The 19,183-nt window shown below is 39.1% G+C and overlaps 1 protein-coding gene across 6 annotated transcripts in view; it reads left to right on the top strand.

Annotated features, from left to right (window-relative positions):
• NR2C1 (nuclear receptor subfamily 2 group C member 1) overlaps window positions 1–19,183 on the top strand; it is a 53,696-nt gene that overhangs the window by 9,151 nt on the left and 25,362 nt on the right. For all 6 annotated transcript variants that reach the window (NM_001133804.2, XM_009248113.4, XM_054526529.2 and 3 more), the window contains 7 exon segments: window positions 1,834–2,064; window positions 4,585–4,666; window positions 6,089–6,268; window positions 7,285–7,432; window positions 7,520–7,610; window positions 12,861–13,042; window positions 15,554–15,719. In NM_001133804.2, coding sequence (NP_001127276.1) covers window positions 1,834–2,064; window positions 4,585–4,666; window positions 6,089–6,268; window positions 7,285–7,432; window positions 7,520–7,610; window positions 12,861–13,042; window positions 15,554–15,719 — 1,080 coding nt within the window.

Below are 19,183 nucleotides of genomic sequence, written 5' to 3'. Positions count from 1 at the left end.
TTGTTACTTCTCTCTTCTTAAAATAAATAATAAATAAATAAATAAATAAGTAAATCCCAATTTAATTGTTTTTCACCCCCAGCATGGCTCCTACCCTGTTCCTGGTCAGTATTTCTGCCCATATGTCATAACCAGATATTGATGGTATCCGCAGTAGTGTCCTTTCTGATCTCCCTTAATTTTACTTCTGAACATTTTTTTTTTTTTTTTTTTTTGAGACAGACTCTCGCTCTGTCACCCAAGCTGGAGTGCAGTGGCGTGATCTCAGCTCACTGCAACCTCCGCCTCCCTGGTTCAAGTGATTCTCCTGCCTCAGCCTCCCAAATAGCTCGGATTACAGGCACATGCCACCATGCCCAGCTAATTTTTTGTATTTTTAGTAGAGACGGGGTTTCACTGTGTTAGCTGGGATGGTCTCAATCTCCTGACCTCATGAGCTGCCCGCCTCGGCCTCCCAAAGTGCTGGGGTTATAAGCATGAGCCACTGTGTCCAGCACCCCCCCTCCCTTTTTTTTTTTTTTTTTTTTTTTTTTTTTTTTTTTTGAGGCAGAGTCCTCTGTCGCCCAGGCTGGAGTGTAGTGGTGTAATCCCAGCTCACTGCAACCTCCGCCTCCAGGGTTCAAGCAATTCTCCTGTCTCAGCCTCCCCAGTTGCTGGGATTACAGGCGCCTGCCACCATGCCCAGCTAATTTTTATATTTTAGTAGAGACAGGGTTTCGTCATGTTGGCCAGGCTGGGCTTGAACTCCTGACCTCAAGGGATCCACCTGCCTCAGCCTCCCAAAGTGCTGGGATTATGGGCATGAGCCACTGCACCCGGCCTGCTCTTGAACATTTGCAGTCTGTTCTTCACACTTAATTTAGAATGCTTTTTTTATACTTTTTTTTTTTTTTAAGACAGGGTCTCACTGTGTTGCCCAGCCTGGTCTCAAACTCCTGGACTCAAGTGATCCTCCTGCCTCAGCCTCCCAAGTAGCTGGGATTATAGATAATGTCACTGTGCCTGTCTGATTCCTTTTTAAAAAGTAAAATCCTGTCACTCCTCTGCTCCAAACCCTCTGGTGGCTCTCCATTTCATACAGTAGGAAATCTAGACTTTTGTTTGGCCTACAAAGCCCTCTAAGTCCTAGCTGTCACTCAGATCCCATATTCTACTGTAATCCCTGTCTTCCCTTCTGTCTTACTCATCATATATCTCTATTGCTGTGCCTTGTGCTTCACATGTGTCAAACACCCTCCCTCCTGCCCTGGGACCTACTTATATGCTCTGTTTCCTCTACCTGGAATGTTCTTCCCCTAGGTAGTCCTAAGCCTTGGTCTGTTTCTTCACTCAGGCCTTTGCAAAAATGACACCTCCTTAGCGTGAGCTTCCCTCATTGCCCTCATTCTATTACTGTCTCACCTTACCTTGTTTCTCTTCATAGCATTTAGTACCACATGACAATATTATTATTTGCTTATTTATTATCTGTCTTTCCCCACTGAAATAAAAGCTTCATGAAGGCAAAAGTTTTGTTTTATTCACTGCTACATCCCAGTATGCAGAACAACTAATATAAATCACCCAGTATATGTTTGTCTAAATGGAACATGGGAGGGAAGAGGAAGGAGGGAATCAAAATAGTGAGGTCAAAATGTTCTTACTATTGTACCTTTGTTTGCACATTTGTTTATTTCTATAGGATAGAATTTTGTGGCAATAGAATCGGTAGTTTAAAAGGTACGTTTGTGTTATATTGAATATGTATGTAATGATGTGCTTTTCTAAGAAGATAATTGTGTCGTTAAAGAAAAATGATTGAGTTTCATTGATTATTTTTCATGATTTTGTTAGATTGTTACAGAGCAGCAAACTGGGCAGAAAATCCAGATTGTGACAGCACTTGATCATAATACCCAAGGCAAGCAGTTCATTCTGACAAATCACGACGGCTCTACTCCAAGCAAAGTCATTCTGGCCAGGCAAGATTCCACTCCAGGAAAAGTTTTCCTTACAACTCCAGATGCAGCAGGTGTCAACCAGTTATTTTTTACCACTCCTGATCTGTCTGCACAACACCTGCAGGTAAATAACTATAGAAGTGTCTTTTCCTCTTACATATAAAAAAAAAAAATTTTAATCATAAGCCCTGCCATGAAGACTTTAGATCTATGTATATTCAGTAGGAAAAAAAAATGCATAAAATTATGTGCAACACAGTATCTACAGTGACAGCCTTCTCCTATGGGCCACTGTACTTTCCTCACACTCATATATTTTGGGGGATTCTTTGTTGCATACACTAAGATCTACTCTGGCTGTTGTAGCCAGGATGACAGCCTTTAATAAAGGATATAGAGAGCTTACAGAATTGTTAGGAAGGTTGAAGAAACAGTTCTAGGCCAGGTTTTCAAGATCGACTATTGGAGCATGCTGCAAAACTGGCTTCTAAGAGACCTCCTACTTCATAATTAGGAAATTGTCAAATCAGGAGCAGGTTTTGTAGCTGTATTTTCCAGAACCAAGCTGCCTGTGCTACAAATGGGAAGCTGCCAAATCAAGAGGTTTGGACTATAGCTGCTGGCTTCAGCATTGTGCCTCCTTTGTTGTCATGCACATCTCATGAAATAGCAGGCAGTGTAGTCATGGTCTCCTGCTTTACTCTGGAATGAAGTAGTATATGTTAACATTACATCATTTTAGTTTTCGCTAGAATAGAAAATTACACATTATTCTTCAAAGACTCAAAAACTTTTATACACCACATGCCTGTGGTTATGTCAGTGTTTTCACTGCTGGTTGCTATGATCGAATACAAATATAATGTATTCTGAAGTTTGCCTTCAGAAACTTTTTGAAGGGGGTCTACTTAAAATTGGGTTCCATCTTTTATGATGAAAAACTCACAAAAGAAAATTCCTCTTGGGATTGAAAAACTCTGAATTCATAAAACATGAAATTTTGCCTATATATCCTGATATCATCTATTCATCCAATGATATTTGTATTAGTTTTGGAAATAAAGGTAGCAAGTGGATACAGTCACAGATTTATAAGAAGTTGTTTTATCAACAAGACAAAAGTCACAAAAAAATGTATAACATTATATGTACCTTAATTTTTCTTGAAGTAGTAGACTTGATTTTTTAGAATAGTTTTAGATTTGCAGAAAAACTGAGCATATAGAACAGAGTTCCCATATTACTCCCCCGTAAATACACAGTTTCCCCTATTATTAACATTTTACATTCACGATATATAAATGAGCAATACTGATACATTGTTAACTGAAGTTTATAGGTGTTTAGACTTTCTTAGTTTTTGCCTAATGGCTTTTTTTGTCCCAGGATCCCATCCAGGATACCTTATTGCATTGAGTTGACATGTCTCCTTAGGCTTCTCTTGGCTAGGACAGTTTCTCAGACTTTCCTTGTTTTTGATGACCTTGACAATTGTGTGAGGAGTACTGGCCAGGTATATTGTAGGATGCGCCACTTTTGGACTTGGTCTGATGTTTTTCTCATGCATGTGGGTAAATCTCTTAATCTCTCAATATCTCCTTCCAGACTTAGGAATAATAGATAAAAGATTACCACCGTTTGCAACAGGTAGGCTATTAAAGAAAAGATTAATACTTGCCATAGATGCTTTCATAGGACATCTAGTACCAGAAGCTTAAGTACTTATTGAAGACTGATTTTTGTGGTGATATAAGAAGAAATGATGCTATATATTACATAGTAAGGGGCAGTCATTTTAAGAACCATTTATAGTTCATAAAATCAGAAGTATTCACGGAGGAATTCAAATGCCATACCATTTTCTTTAATTGAATTTATTTGTTCACATTTCAAGATTGAAAGAAAACGATGAAAAGGTTGAAAGATAAACCTAAAGGAAGAAACTAGTTTGCTGTTTTTTTGTTTTGTTTTGTTTTTGAGATGGAGTCTCGTTCTGTCTCCCAGGCCAAAGTGCAGTGGTGCAGTCTGGGCTCACTGCAACCTCTGCCACCTGGGTTCAAGCAGTTCTCCTGCCTCAGCCTCCCAAGTAGCTGGGATTACAGGCACCCTCCACCACACCCGGCTAATTTTTTGTATTTTTAGTAGAGACAGGGTTTCACCACCTAGGCCAGGCTGGTCTTGAACTTCTGACCTCAGGTGATCCGCCCGCCTCAGCCTCCCAAAGTGCTAGGATTACAGATGTGAGCCACCGCACCCAGCCTTTTTTTGTTTTTTAAAGAAGAAACTAGTTTCCTTTGCCAGTATCTTATTAGCTGTGCCTAGTGGTGAGCTTTTTAAGTCCATACCTTTGTATAGCAAGCACATCTGCATGATTATGATTACCTCAAGGAAATTTATTTATAGCCCCTTTTCTATTTAAAAGGTTTAGAGTTATCTCTTTATGCCATTATAAGCTTATTTTTGTCATGTCATTACATGTGGAAAGGTTCTGAGCTCTTCATAGAGTACAAAGTTTAAAAATAACTTGTGAAAAAGAAAGCAACAAAGGAAGACCAACTGAATGTTCTTTAATTTTTTTAATAGAATGAGTGCTGTTGAGTAACAACAGGTTTTTGTTTTTGTTTTCTTTTTTTTTTTTCTTTAGCTCCTAACAGATAATTCTTCTCCAGACCAAGGACCAAATAAGGTTTTTGATCTTTGCGTAGTATGTGGAGACAAAGCATCAGGTAACATTAAGAATAACCTCCTAAAAATAAAAAAAGAAAAAAAAAAACCTCTTTTATGTGTCGTGTTGTTGAAATAACTACCACATTACCATGTTTCTTCTACTAAAAGTAAGAAGAGAAATAAAGGAGTATGTCATTTTTATGGTTCATATTTGTAGCCTATAACATTTAACTAATTTTTTCCCAGAGTTCTTCTTTGTTTGTGATACAGAGTCTCACTGTTGCTCCAGCTGGAATGCAGTAGCGTGATCTTAGCTCACTGCAGCCTCTGCCTCCTGGATTCAAGAAATTCTCCTGCCACGGCCTCCCAAGGAGCTGGGGCTACAGGTGCACGCCAGCATGCATGGTTAATTTTTGTATTTTTATTAGAGATGGAGTTTCACCATGTTGGCCAGGCTGGTCTCAAACTCCTGACCTCAGGTGATCCACCCTCCCCTCCTTGGCCTCCCAAAGTGCTGGGATTACAGGTGTGAGCCCCCATGCCCGGTCCCAAAGTTCTTTATTCACTTATTTTTACTTCAGTGCAATTTAATTTGATTTGTAATGAAATAAAATGCGTATTTCACTTTTGAAAGTGAACATGGAAAAAAATATGTATATATATATTTTTTGAGATGGAGTCTTGCTCTGTCACCCTGACTGTAGTGCAGTGGTGCAATCTTGGCTCACTGCAACCTCTGCCTCCTGGGTTCAAGCAATTCTCCTGCCTTGGCCTTCTGAGTAGTTGGGACTACAGGTGTGTGCCACCATGCCTCGCTAATTTTTGTGTTTTCAGTAGAGACGGGCTTTTGCCATGTTGGCCAGGCTGGTCTTGAACTCCTGACCTCAAGTGATCCACCTGCCTTGGCCTCCCAAAGTGCTAGGATTACAGGCGTGAGCTACCACACCCAGCTGTAGAAACATTTTTTAATGTGAAAACTAGAAATTTTGGCAAAGGAATCATTTAAAAATGATGATTTCTGATCTTTAATAATATATTACATTAGGCCAGGTGAGATGGATCATGCCTGTAATCCCAGCACTTTGAGAGTGGAGGCAGGAGGATCGCTTGAGGCCAGGAGTTCAAGACCAGCCTGGGCAAAATGGCATGACTGTCTCTACAAAAAAAATAATAATAAAACTGGTCGGGTGTGGTGGCGCAAGCCTGTAGTCCCAGCTACTTGGGGATATCCCTTGAGTCCAGTAGTTCGAGACTGCAATGAACTGTGATTGCACTATTGCACTTCAGCCTGGGCCACAGAGTGAGATCCCGTCTCTAAAAAAATTATGATAAATAAAAATAACTTCTAAAAATGTTTTTCATGTCAGAAGCTCAAAAATCAGTTTCATCTTATATGTTGTTTAAAGGGAAGAAATTGGCTTATTTCATTTCTGTTCTGAAATAATGTGACTTTTATATTTTCTTAAACATTTTCTCTCTAGGACGTCATTATGGAGCAGTAACTTGTGAAGGCTGCAAAGGATTTTTTAAAAGAAGCATCCGAAAAAATTTAGTATATTCATGTCGAGGATCAAAGGATTGTATTATTAATAAGCACCACCGCAACCGCTGTCAATACTGCAGGTTACAGAGATGTATTGCGTTTGGAATGAAGCAAGACTGTATGTATTAGCTTTTAAGGAGAAAATACTTTTTAAAGATTCCAGCAAACTACAAGAGTATTGAAATTAACAAAATATGTCAAATATGTATACTTTTTAGTTTACAGTTTTCCAACTAAAAATATAAGAATACAGACATACGTATGTATTTTTTATTTATTCAACTAATATTTATTGAATACCTGTGTAAAAAGCACGTATTTGTAGTTTGTGTTTGGCAAAAAGCTTAACTAGCTTAAGATACCAGTTTACTTTTTGATTAAACTACTAAAAGGTGATTAGTAAGATAATGACAATACCTAGTACTGATTGAGCTCGCACTATGCTAGACACTGCGCTTAGCATATGTATTAACTTACTCTCACAGCAGTTCTCTGCAGTAGGTACTAGGTTACCTATTTTACATTTGGGTAAACAGGTTGAGAAACCTGCTCAAGGTCATACAACTAATATAAGTGGCATAAGTTGGCTTTGAATCCTGGCAGCTTAACAACCTTACTGTACTATCTCCTAAGTGTTATGAGATAAAATTCTTACAAATATTATGTATTATATTTTAGGAAGGAAGACCAAGTAGTTGAATTACTTTCAAAAATCTTCTGCCCTTAGTTAATAAAAGATCTACTTTAGGCCTTTTTGTTCCTTCTAGTATTATTTTCAATGGATTAAATTTCACTTCATTTTTTTCAAAGCTCTCATATAGATAGGTAAGTGACTCCTAACTTTAGTTCTTTCTTCTTGATGGTGAACTTTTAAAAAAGAGTTCCTTTTCATTTTTATCACAGGAATGGGGAGCAGGGAGAGAAAAAAGAATGAGGGATGCAAATTGCTTGGTTTTACTAATCTAAAGCAACTTTGTTGAACTTGCACATAATTTCTAAAGATTGATGGTTATCTTTGGAGTTTAGTATGGTAACCATGTCTCCTATTAGCAGCATTAAGCTTACCTACAGCTTACATTTATAATTGTCTGTAAATCCTATATTGTGATATAATAGTTTAACACATTTTTGTAGCTGTCCAATGTGAAAGAAAACCCATTGAAGTATCACGAGAAAAATCTTCCAACTGTGCCGCTTCAACAGAAAAAATCTATATCCGAAAGGACCTTCGTAGCCCATTAACTGCAACTCCAACTTTTGTAACAGATAGTGAAAGTACAAGGTAAAGTAAAACAGACACTGAGTAGCTGGTCATTTTGTTTTTCTTCCCAGTGAAACTCAGGCCAAAATTTGTGCTTATTTGTTACAGGTCAACAGGACTGTTAGATTCAGGAATGTTCGTGAATATTCATCCATCTGGAGTAAAAACTGAGTCAACTGTGCTGATGACATCAGATAAGGTGTGTTTAGTACAATTTAAAGCTTAGATATTTTTTAAGCATTTTAAAATGTTTTCCTAATCACTTCCTTTGCTTTGGTAAATTGCTTTGTTCTTAAATATTCCATATTACAAGTTGCCTTTTTTTTTTTTTTTTAACATAAATTAGAAATGTTCAGCTGGGCACAGTGGCTCACACCTGTAATCCCAGCACTTTGGGAGGCCGAGACACGTGGATTGCTTGAGGTCAGAAGTTCAAGACCAGCCTGACCAACATGGAGAAACCCCGTCTCCAGTAAAAATGGAAAAATTAACTGGGTGTGGTGGCACATGCCTGTAATCCCAGCTACTCGGTAGGCTGAGGCAGGAGAATCGCTTGAACTCGGTAGGTGGAGGTTGCAGTGAGCCTAGATAGCGCCATTGCACTCCAGCCTGGGCAACAAGAGCGAAACTCTGTCTCAAAAAAAAAAAAAAAAATCAGGAATGTTCATAATTTCACTAGGATGATTATCCCTTCAACATGAAAGCAACAAACACGTACTCTTCCCTCATCTTGAAATATGAGTCCTCAGTAAAAGACATTTATAGGTGTAAAATTCTTTTTTTTTTTTTTTTTTTTTTTGAGATGGAGTCTCACTCTGTTGCCCAGGCTAGAGTGCAGTGGCACAGTCTCGGCTCACTGCAAGCTCTGCCTCCCGGGTTCCTGCCATTCTCCTGCCTCAGCCTCCTGAGTAGCTGGGACTACAGGCACCTGCCACCACGCCCAGCTAATTTTTTTGTATTTTTAGTAGAGATGGGGTTTCATCTTGTTAGCCAGGATGGTCTCGATCTCCTGACCTCGTGATCCACCTGCCTTGGCCTCCCAAAGTGCTGGGATTACAGGCGTGAGCCAGCACGCCCGGCCGTAAAATTCTTAATATTCTTTTATGTTCCCTTACAGATTTGTTAGTGCCAAAATACTTTTTTTTTTTTTTTTAGTGCCAAAATACTTAAAATATGTCAGGTAAAAGGAAATTCTTAGCTCACCTCCATCAAAATATTTACTTGGGTCAAGAGTAGGAATAGGACTGCAAGAGCTCTCCTTTTATGTATCCAAGTCATCCAGTTCTCTTAGAGATTGGAGCAGCTCTATGTTAGACCAAGGGTCTAAAGGAAAAACAGTTTGTTATTTAAATTGAACATGAAGAGTTTCTGTACTTGTCAGAAGCCCTTTGGGAGAACAGGAAGCAAAAATTTCTCCTGAAAACTCATATCTGAAGACAGATTTTAGGAAGCCTACGATCAGGGTTTCTCTCAACCATGTTTGTTTTTTAAACAGGGTCCCCTCTGTCACCCAAGCTGGGGGTACGGTGGTGGCACAGTAATGGCTTGCTGCAGCCTCGTCCTCTCAGGCTCCAGTGATCCTCTCACCTCAGCCTCCCAAGAAGCTAGGGCTGCAGGCACATGCTACTGTGCTTGGCCAATTTTTCCTATTTTTGTAGAGACGAAGTTTCATTGCGTTACCCAGCTGGTCTCGAACTCCTGGGCTCAAGTGACCCTCCCACCTTAGCCTTCCAGATTGCTGGGGTTATGTGCACGAGCCTCCCTACCTAGCTGGGATCTGATTTTTTTTTTTTTTTTTTTTTTTTTTTGAGACGGAGTCTTGCTCTGTCACCCAGGCTGGAGTGCAGTGGCCCGATCTCGGCTCACTGCAACCTCCGCCTCCTGGGTTCACGTCGTTCTCCTGCCTCAGCCTCCTGAGTAGCTGGGACTACAGGCGCCCACCACCACGCCCGGCTAATTTTTTGTATTTTTAGTAGAGACAGGGTTTCACAGTGTTAGCCAGGATGGTCTCGATCACCTGACCTCGTGATCTGCCTGCCTCGACCTCCCAGAGTGCTGGGATTACAGGCGTGAGCCACTGCGCCCGGCCAGGATCTGATTTTATATAACCTATAAGATTATTTGTCCTGTTTATGCAAGATTTGTTATATATTTGTCACTTGATGCTTTAAGGTGCTCTAAATACTTAGGCTCTGAAATCAAATTTCATCTACCACTTACTAGCTATATAACATTAGGCAAGTTATTTGACCTCTTAGTGCCTCACTTTCTCATCTGTAAAATAAAAGTAATAAAAGTATCTATCTTACAGATTGGGCTTTAGCATGTAATTGCTAGGTGAGGCAGTGGCCTCTTGCCATATATTTTGGAAAACTTCACTTAGCCCTGTCTACATGATTCAAGGTTAGAATGATAATTGGTTTTATTGACATATTAACTCCTTTAAGAAAGGAAGGGAACTAGGTTTCCTTGACAAACTGCTCTGCCCAGACATTGTGCTCTCTTGTATATCTTTGTATTAAATTGTTATGACAACCGTATGGTAAGCTTCTCTGATAAATTGCCCCAAAACTCTGAAGTCACAAGATGAAAGTTTTCTATGTTGGCTAAGAGCTTTTAGGGGCAAAAACTTAAGAATCTAGTTAGATATGTTGCTAGATAGAAGAGAATATATAAGCTTCTAAGTTTTAGGTGACTATTAAAGCATTTAAAATTGTAACTAATGTACTTTTTATTCAAATATAAGAAAATTTCTTAGGGCGGTGCTTAATATTATGGGCTTTTCTGGGCACAGTGGCTCAAGCCTGTATCCCAGCAACTCAGGAGGCTGAAGTTGAAGAGTTCCTTGAGGCTAGGAATTTGAGACCAACCTGGGAAACATAGCGAGACTCTGTCTCTAAAAATAAAAAAATTACCCAGGCATGGTGGTACATGCCTGTAGTCCCAGCTGTTTGGGAGGCTGAGGCAGAGGATTACTTGAGCCAAGGAGTTCAAGGCTGCAGTGAGCTATGATCCTGGCACTGCACTCCAGTCTAGGCGATAGAGTGTCTCTAAAAAACAGTCTCAAAAAAAAAAAAAGCATAGACTTTGGCAGTCAGCCAGTCCCACCTCTGCTATTTGGGTCATTTTTCTGGTTGGCAATAGAGGAATGATGATTTCTATCTCACAGAGTTGTTATGGGAGTTAAATAAAATGCATATATAGGTATTAATTATGTAAGAACATGATAACTGGTAGGGTTTTCAGTAAATGATTTTTGGACCATTGATTAATTTGGAGAAGGCACAAAAATTGTTTTATTCTACTGATTCACCAAAATAAATCTCACAGAAACTGATTGTTACAATAAATGAAACATCATGGGAACATATGTGTTATTTTAGTATTAAGAACGTCAAAAAGGGCCAGGCGCCGTGGCTCACGCCTGTAATCCCAGCACTTTGGGAGGCCAAGGCAGGCAGATCACGAGGTCAGGAGATCGAGACTGTCCTGGCTAACACAGTGAAACCCCGTCTCTACTAAAAATACAAAAAATTAGCCGGGCATGGTGGCAGGCGCCTGTAGTCCCAGCTACTCAGGAGGCTGAGGCAGGAGAATGACGTGAACCCAGGAGGTGGAGCTTGCAGTGAGCCGAGATCGTGCCACTGCACTCCAGCCTGGCGACAGAGCAAGACTCTGTCTCAAAAAAAAAAAAAAAACACCAAAAAGAAAAACCATGAAGAAAGTATTAATAAAAAGATACCATTAAGGGGTTGGCCCAATAGGCCATAGAAGACAACTTAAAAGGCTTCTCATTAGGTTAGCATGGGAAAGGATTTACAAAAGAATTTAATAAATTTAAATCAAATATATAAAGCATCAAATATATGAAAATCTATGAATTAAAAATTATACTCAGAAAAACTCATGTATCACAATTAGAAATTGCTAGGATATCAACTTCTTGCTCTGAAAATTGATAACAAAGTAAAAGAAAAATAAAGTACTTACCTGCCTTTCCTGTACAAATTATATTTCTGAGTTGTCAAAGAGTTGAGAGAAAATTCTTTTTTGTAAAAGAATTGTAGCTAATGCACAAGTAATATACACATTTTCAACAAACATTAAAAAATGAAGACAAGCCGGGCACGGTGGCTCATGTCTGTAATCCCAGCACTTCGGGAAACTGTGGCAGGTAGATCACTTGAGCCCAGGAGTTTGAGACCAGCCTGGGCAACATGATGAAACCCCATCTCTACAAAAAATTAAAAAATTAGTTGGACATGGTGGTGTGCGCCCGTAGTCAGGAGGCTGAGGTGGGAGGATCACTTGAACCCAGGAGGTGGAGGTTGCAATGAGCTGAGATCACACCACTGCACTCCGGCCTGGGTGATGGAGTGAGACTCTGTCTCAAAAAAAAAAAAGACAAATCGAAAGATCAGTGTCTTACCTATATAAAGAGAGTTTTCAACTCCAGTGACAAAAAAGTGAAGAGAATAATGGGTAACTGATCTATTTCTTTTAATGTTTGTGTTTAACACAGTGCCTTTTAACACAATTAACACAGTGTCTGGCAAAAGTTGGCATCCTAGGAAGTCTGTTCAACACTTCATTTGCCGTTTTTTCCGCCACTCTTCACTAGTATTCTTTATATTCCGTACAAGTTTATAGTTTGTATAGTAAGTTTTAGAAATTGTACTCAGGAGGCTGAGGCAGGGAGGATCACTTGATACCAGGAGTTCAAGACCAGCCTGGGCAACACAGCAAGACCCCATCTCTAAAAATGAAAAAACGACCCAGGCATAGCAGTGCACACCTGTAGGCTCTGCTGCTCAGGAGGCTGAGGTAGGAGGATCACGTGAGCCCAGAAATTTAAGGATGCAGTGATCTGTGGTCGTGCCACTGTACTCCAGTCTGGTTGACAAAGGGAGACCTTGTCTCTTAAAGTAACATATACGGCCGGGCGCGATGGCTCACGCCTGTAATCCCAACACTTTGGGAGGCCGAGGCGGGCAGATCATGAGGTCAGGAGATCAAGACCATCTTAGCCAACATGATGAAACCCTGTCTCAGCTAAAATACAAAAAATTAGTTGGGCATGGTAGCATGTGCCTGTAATCCCAGCTACTTGGGAGGCTGAGGCAGGGGAATCGCTTGAACCCGGCAGGCAGAGGTTGCGGTGAGCTGAGATCATGCCACGGCACTCCAGCCTGGTGACAGAGCGAGATTCCATCCCAAAGGAAAAAAAAAAAAAAAAAGTAACATATAAACATTTCTTAAGAAATACACCTGATGTTTTTAAACTTGTATTTTCCTCAAGAAATTTCTGAAAGCTCAGCACTTTTAACTTTCCAGGTTTCATTTATCATACTGTTCTTTTGTTGGCATATCATAATCTATAATTGGATATTTCAGATTGAAAACAATAGTGATACCAATTCACAGAATTTTAATACCCTTTTTTTTAAAGGCTGAATCATGTCAGGGAGATTTAAGTACATTGGCCAGTGTGGTTACATCATTAGCGAATCTTGGAAAAACTAAAGATCTTTCTCAAAATAGTAATGAAATGTCTATGATTGAAAGCTTAAGCAATGATGATACCTCTTTGTGTGAATTTCAAGAAATGCAGACCAACGGTGATGTTTCAAGGTAAGGTATCTTTTGATTATCAATGTCCTTTTGTTTACATGTCTTTCAGTATTTAGAACATTTTTATGTTAAATGCTATTTATAAAAGTTTCAGAAAACAAATACAGGTTGATTATCCCTTATCTGAAATGCTTTGTTCAAACCAGAAACATTTCAGATTTCAGATTTTGGAATGTTTGCATTACTCTGGGTACCATGCAGGCCTTTCTCACCCGTTCAAAAATATCTTTACACCACAAAGAAGAGAATATGCAAAAATCCACAGTGAGTAATGCACATAGGTCTTGGCTCATGGGGAATCGGGGGAACCTGCCATTGGCATGTCTGGCCTGTACATGTGCCATTTTATCATCCTTAGGGGGCATGCTTGCTTGGGGGAATCTGAGCATATGCAGAAAAGATTTATCTCAGCTGGGAGGATCTTTTTTCCCTTGGGGACAGGGAATAAACACTGAATAAACTGTTACACACCTGCATTTTGACTGCAACCCATCATGAGAGGTCAGGTGTGAAATTTCCACTGGTGACGTCATGTTGGTGCTCAAAAAGTTTCTGATTTTAGAGCATTTTGGATTTTAGTATTAGGAATGCTTAACCTACATTTCTATTTTCACTTAGAAAATTTAAGGCATATTAAGTTTTAACTGAAAACCTGCATTCATTATGAAAGGTTATATTCTAAATGACAAAATCGGTAAGTGAATATTAGAAGATTAGAAATGTAGTCTTAAAACTTAGGAATTTTTTTCTTCTAAAGATGAAGATGTGTATGGAGAGTGAAACACTTGTCTTTCTAGGCAATCATATTGATCCTGCTCCTCAATTTCTAGTGATGAAAATTCATGTAAAAGATTTAGTTTAATCAACTACAATTTTAAGTTACACTTGAAGAAAGTAGTATCAGAATTCTGTTTTTTATTCTGTAAATATTAATGCTTAGGATATAGAAACAATTTATTCAGGGTTTTCCTACACTGCGTTTATCATTTAAAATATTGAATAAGCTGAACACATTAGTGTATAGGAGGCTGAGGCGGGAAGATCACTTCAGCCTGGGATTTTGAGTCAACCGGCAACTAGACCCCATCTCTAAAGGAAAAAAAAAAAGAGATGATAAAAATACGCTGAATTGGCTGGGCACGGTGGCTCACGCCTGTAATCCTACCACTTTAGGAGGCCAAGCGGGGTGGATCACCTGAGGTCAGGAGTTTGAGACCAGCCTGGCCAACATGGTGAAACCCCATCTCTACTAAAAATGAAAAAATTAGCTGGGTGTGGTGGCGCATGCCTGTAATCCCAGCTACTTTGGAGGCTGAGGCAGGAGAACCGCTTGAACCCCGGAGGTGGAGGTTGCAGTGAGCTGAGATCACGCCACTGTACTCTAGCCTGGGCGACAGAATGAGAGTCTGTCTCAAATAACAACAAAATATAACATATATACTGAATAAACTACATTTAAGAGTCACAATAAGTAATATTTTGTTGAACATGAGATTTTAAGGAACTCTGGGAGCCCTGTTGAAAAATATGGGGAACTATTTTGAGTAATTATTTGCTAACATTAGTTTGTTGTTATTCTAATATCAAATTGTTACAGTTTAGATTTAGCTATGTGACCACACATTTTAAAATACTCTCTGCCCGGGTGCAGTAGCTCATGCCTGTAATCTCAGCACTTTGGGAGGCCAAGGTGGCAGGATTGCTTGAGTCCAGGAGTTGGGAGACCAGCCTTAGCAACATAGTGAGGCCCAGTTTCTACAGATAATTTAAAAATTAGCTGAGCATGGTGGTGCGCACATGTAGTCCCAGCTACTCGGGAGGTTGAGGTGGGAGGATCGCCTGCTTGAACCCAGGAGTTCAGGATTACAGTGAGCCATGATCATGCCACTGCACTCCAGCCTTGCTGACAGAGGGAGAATGTGTTTCGAAAATAAACATGAGTAAAATGTTTTCTGAATTTTTAAATAAAATTTAAGACCTATTGTACTGTGTATAATAAAGTTGACATAAGTTCTTACCCTTGTTCTAAGTAACTTTTGTATACAAAATAAATAGGCTGATAGTCTTGTAGTATCATATATATATATAATATATATAATATATATAATGTTTTTAAAAAATAATTCATTAAAAAATTTCGTTTAATTTAGACAGGGTCTTGCTGTGTCACCCAGACTGGAGTACAGTGGTGTGATCATAGCTCACTGCAGCCCTGCCCTCCTGGGCTCAAGCGATAAAATATATAACTTTTAAAAACATATTATTATATGAAAATATGAAGATGCTTCTCCCCCTTAATTATGCAAGATTTTAAAAAGAGACTTTAGGCCAGGCATGTGGCTCATGCCTGTAATCCCCGCACTTTGGAAGGCTGAGGCGGGCATATCACTTGAGTTCTAGACCAGCCTGGCCAGTTTTTTAGGCTTAAATCTTAATTACAGAATCCTATGTAGAATTGTTATTTTATTGCAGTGTTTGGTCAAGCTCACAGCTTCTGATGTCTTCATACAGGGCATTTGACACTCTTGCAAAAGCATTGAATCCTGGAGAGAGCACAGCCTGCCAGAGCTCAGTAGCGGGCATGGAAGGAAGTGTACACCTAATCACTGGAGATTCAAGCATAAATTACACCGAAAAAGAGGGGCCACTTCTCAGCGATTCACATGTAGCTTTCAGGGTATTTCTCTATGTTTTTTTTAACTTGTATGTTGTGTTCCTTGATTTTGATCTACCTTTCAAAAATCAAAGTATGTTGTTCTTTTAAAGTCAGAAATATCCCTGATAGAATTTCAAAACAGCAGCTAAAACATACTCATCTGGGCCAGACACAGTGGCTCATGCCTGTAATCTGGCATTTTGGGAGGCCGAGGTGGGCAGATCACCTGAGGTCAGGAGTTCGAGACCAGCCTGACCAACATGGAGAAACCCTGTCTCTACTAAAAATACAAAATTAGCCAGGCATGATGGCGCATGCCTGTAATCCCAGCTACTCGGGAGGCTGAGGCAGGACAATCGATTGAACCAGGAGGCGGAGGTTATGGTGAACCGAGATCACGCCATTGCACTCCAGCCTGGGCAACAAGAGCAAAACTCTGTCTCAAAAAAAAAAAAAAACTCATCTGCATATAGAAAAAAAATATCTTTAGGCTTTTCTCTTCTGTTTATCAAGATACTGAATAAGCTGGGCATGTTAGTGTGCATCTATGCAGGAGGCTAAAGCCTTATGTAGATAAGATAATGGCTTAATAAAGCATCCTGTTATTAAGTCAGTTACAATAGTTATTGTGTTTAAATCTATAAAAGTTAGCTTTTATAACTTTTCAGCACATTTTGTTAAACTTTAAGTATTGGCATTCATGATGTGTTGAATGGACTGCTTTTGTTCAATGCCTAGCTACTACTATATCGTAAATCAGTAAGACCCAGATAGTTTGCTCTTACCATAGTAACTACAAAGAGCTCCATTTGTTATGTATCACCTTAATTAGCTGGCTTCCAGCATTATTATAAGATACAAATTGGCCAGGTGCAGCCGCTCCCACCTGTCATCCCAGTACTTTGGGAGGCTGAGTCTGGAGGATTGCATGAGTCCAGGAGTTGGAGACCAGCCTGGGCAACATGCTGAGACCTCATCTCTATTATAAATTAAAATTACATAATAAAATTTAAAAAGATACAAATTATTTAATATATTTTAACTTTTAGTTTTTAACTTACACTTTTTAGCCATTTTGGAGAAGGTACATTTATAATTTATTTTGTTCCCATAAATAATTGTGGGTTTTGCCATTACTTTTAAGGCTGCAATTACTTTTTCACCAACCTAATTTATTTATGACAGAAACAATACGTGTAGAAGACTAGAAAATCACTTTCTGCTATTTGATTTGTCATTCAAATAATGCTTGGACAGAGTTATAGCCATGCTCACTGTGGAGACCCTACCTTAAGATCCTGTTGATTTGACTCCTCCATTTTAACCACTCAGCTGTGGATACTCTTAGCAAGATGTATGCAAAGGGATTAAATGCATATGGATTTCACTTAGCAACATATAGCAGTCCTGGAATACCTGAGAGTGACTGCTCATACTTTTACTATAGATTATAAAATTCCATGGATTTTTTAGGAGAATATATACAGCTATCAAATATGTGTATCAGTAGAAATTATGAGTGCAAATTAATATTTGTATCTATAAAATTTGACTTGGTAAAAATAGCCACAGAGAAAACTCAGTGGCTTAAAATAGTGTAATTTGATGTAGTCAATAAAATATATCAGTGAAGCCAATTTTTATGTAAAATTTTACCAAAGATAATTTACATGGAAAAAATTAGAAATTTTTTTTCTACACTCTACAGGAAAATTTTTTATGAGTGCTATAAGGAAAAGTAATTGGAATAATCTGTATCATTCTAAAAAATTATGGTAAGATTTATGGACAAGGGTGGAGCAAGGCAAAACTTGATTTTTCCCATTGTTCTTACTTATTCTAAATAAAAGATACTCTTTTGTTTTCTTAGGTTTATGTTCTGCTTTGGATTTAAATGGGAGGAAGGATGAAATCAGAGAGATGTAGGAACAGGACCCATTGTGAGGGAAAAGGACCAGAGTGCTCTTTAGAAAGTAGGGGTAGTTTACCTGTTTATTGTTGATGTTGGTCCTCAAAGTTTTTGATTCCTTGAAATGTTTTGGACAGAAGAATTTGGCAAAGTACGACTTTTTTTTCTTCTTAGGATTGGCTTTTGTCATTCCATCTTTGTCTTCCTAAGTATCCTCACAGTCAGCACTATAAATTTTCTTACTCTCCTGAAAAGGACCACTTCATCTTTCTCGGAGTCTTACTTATTAGCCTTGTGAAGTCAAATGTTTTACTTTTCAGTGATTTCCCTGCTTAGCTCCTAGAGTCTGGTAATTTCATGGTTCTCACATTGAAGTTTTCTGATCATGGGTTTCAAGACCTTACATCTGTAATCAAACAACTCAATCCTTTCTTACTTGCTGAGCTGAATAGCATTTTGTTCCTCTGTTGCATTTCTATGTACACTGTAGTTTGTAGCATATTTTCACATACACTGTTTCCTTTGGGCCTCACCACATATGTTGAGGTTAGAATTTTTAATTTTTTTTTTCTTTGTGAGATAGGGTCTCACTCTCACCCAGGCTGGAGCGCAGTGGCATAATCACAGCTCACTGCAGCCTCGACCTCCTGGGCTCAAGGGATCCTCCTGCTTCAGTCTTTCATGTTGCTGAGACCACAGGCATGTGCCACCACACCCAGCTAATTTAAAAAATTTTTCTGTAGAGATGGGATCTCACTTTGTTGTCCAGGCTTATCTTATACTCCTGGCCTCAAGTGTTCCTCTCACCTCGGCCTCCCGAAGTGCTGGGATTACAAGTGTGACCCACCATACCTGGCAGGGTTAGAATTTTTATTCTCGTCTGGTGGATGAAGAAAGAGATGTAGAGATTTTTAGCGTCTTGTTCAAAGCAATCTTGGTAGTAAGGGGAAATAGTCTAATAATGAAACTTGAAGTTTGATTTTGAAAAATCAAGGGCAGTAGTAATATTTAAGATGTTTATTGGCCGGGTGTGGTGGCTCACTCCTGTAATCCTAGCACTTTGGGAGGCCTGCGCAGGCAGATCACCTGAGGTCAGGAGTTCGAGACCAGCCTGGCCAACATGACGAAATCCTGTGTTTACTAAAAATACAAAAATTAGCCAGGCGTAGTGGCGCATGCCTATAACCCCAGCTACTCAGGAGGCTGAGGCAGAAGAATTGCTTGAACCCGGGGAGGCGGAGGTTGCCGTGAGCCAAGATTGCATCGCTGCATTCCAGCCTAAGTGACAGAGCGATACTCCATCTTCAAAAAAAAAAAAAAAAGGATTTTTATTAAACTTCATAATTTTTGGTATGATTTCATGTACTTTATTTTACTTGATTCTTAAAATCTCCTTAGAAGATTTTAAGAGTATGGTAGATCATATTCCCATTTTAGAAATTATATACATGCAACAGAAGTGAGGTGGTTTTGGAAATTGCATATACTTATTTCTAAAATTTTATTATCTTCATATTAGAATCAGTCTTTCTGGTCACCCATGTTTGCAACTTTAGAGGCAATTACTCTCCCTAAG

Source organism: Pongo abelii, chromosome 10 (assembly GCF_028885655.2).
Source record: "Pongo abelii isolate AG06213 chromosome 10, NHGRI_mPonAbe1-v2.0_pri, whole genome shotgun sequence".
Lineage (NCBI taxonomy): Eukaryota > Metazoa > Chordata > Mammalia > Primates > Hominidae > Pongo > Pongo abelii.
The sequence above is the reverse complement of the archived record's forward strand: the minus strand, read 5'-3'. Positions and strand labels throughout refer to the sequence as shown.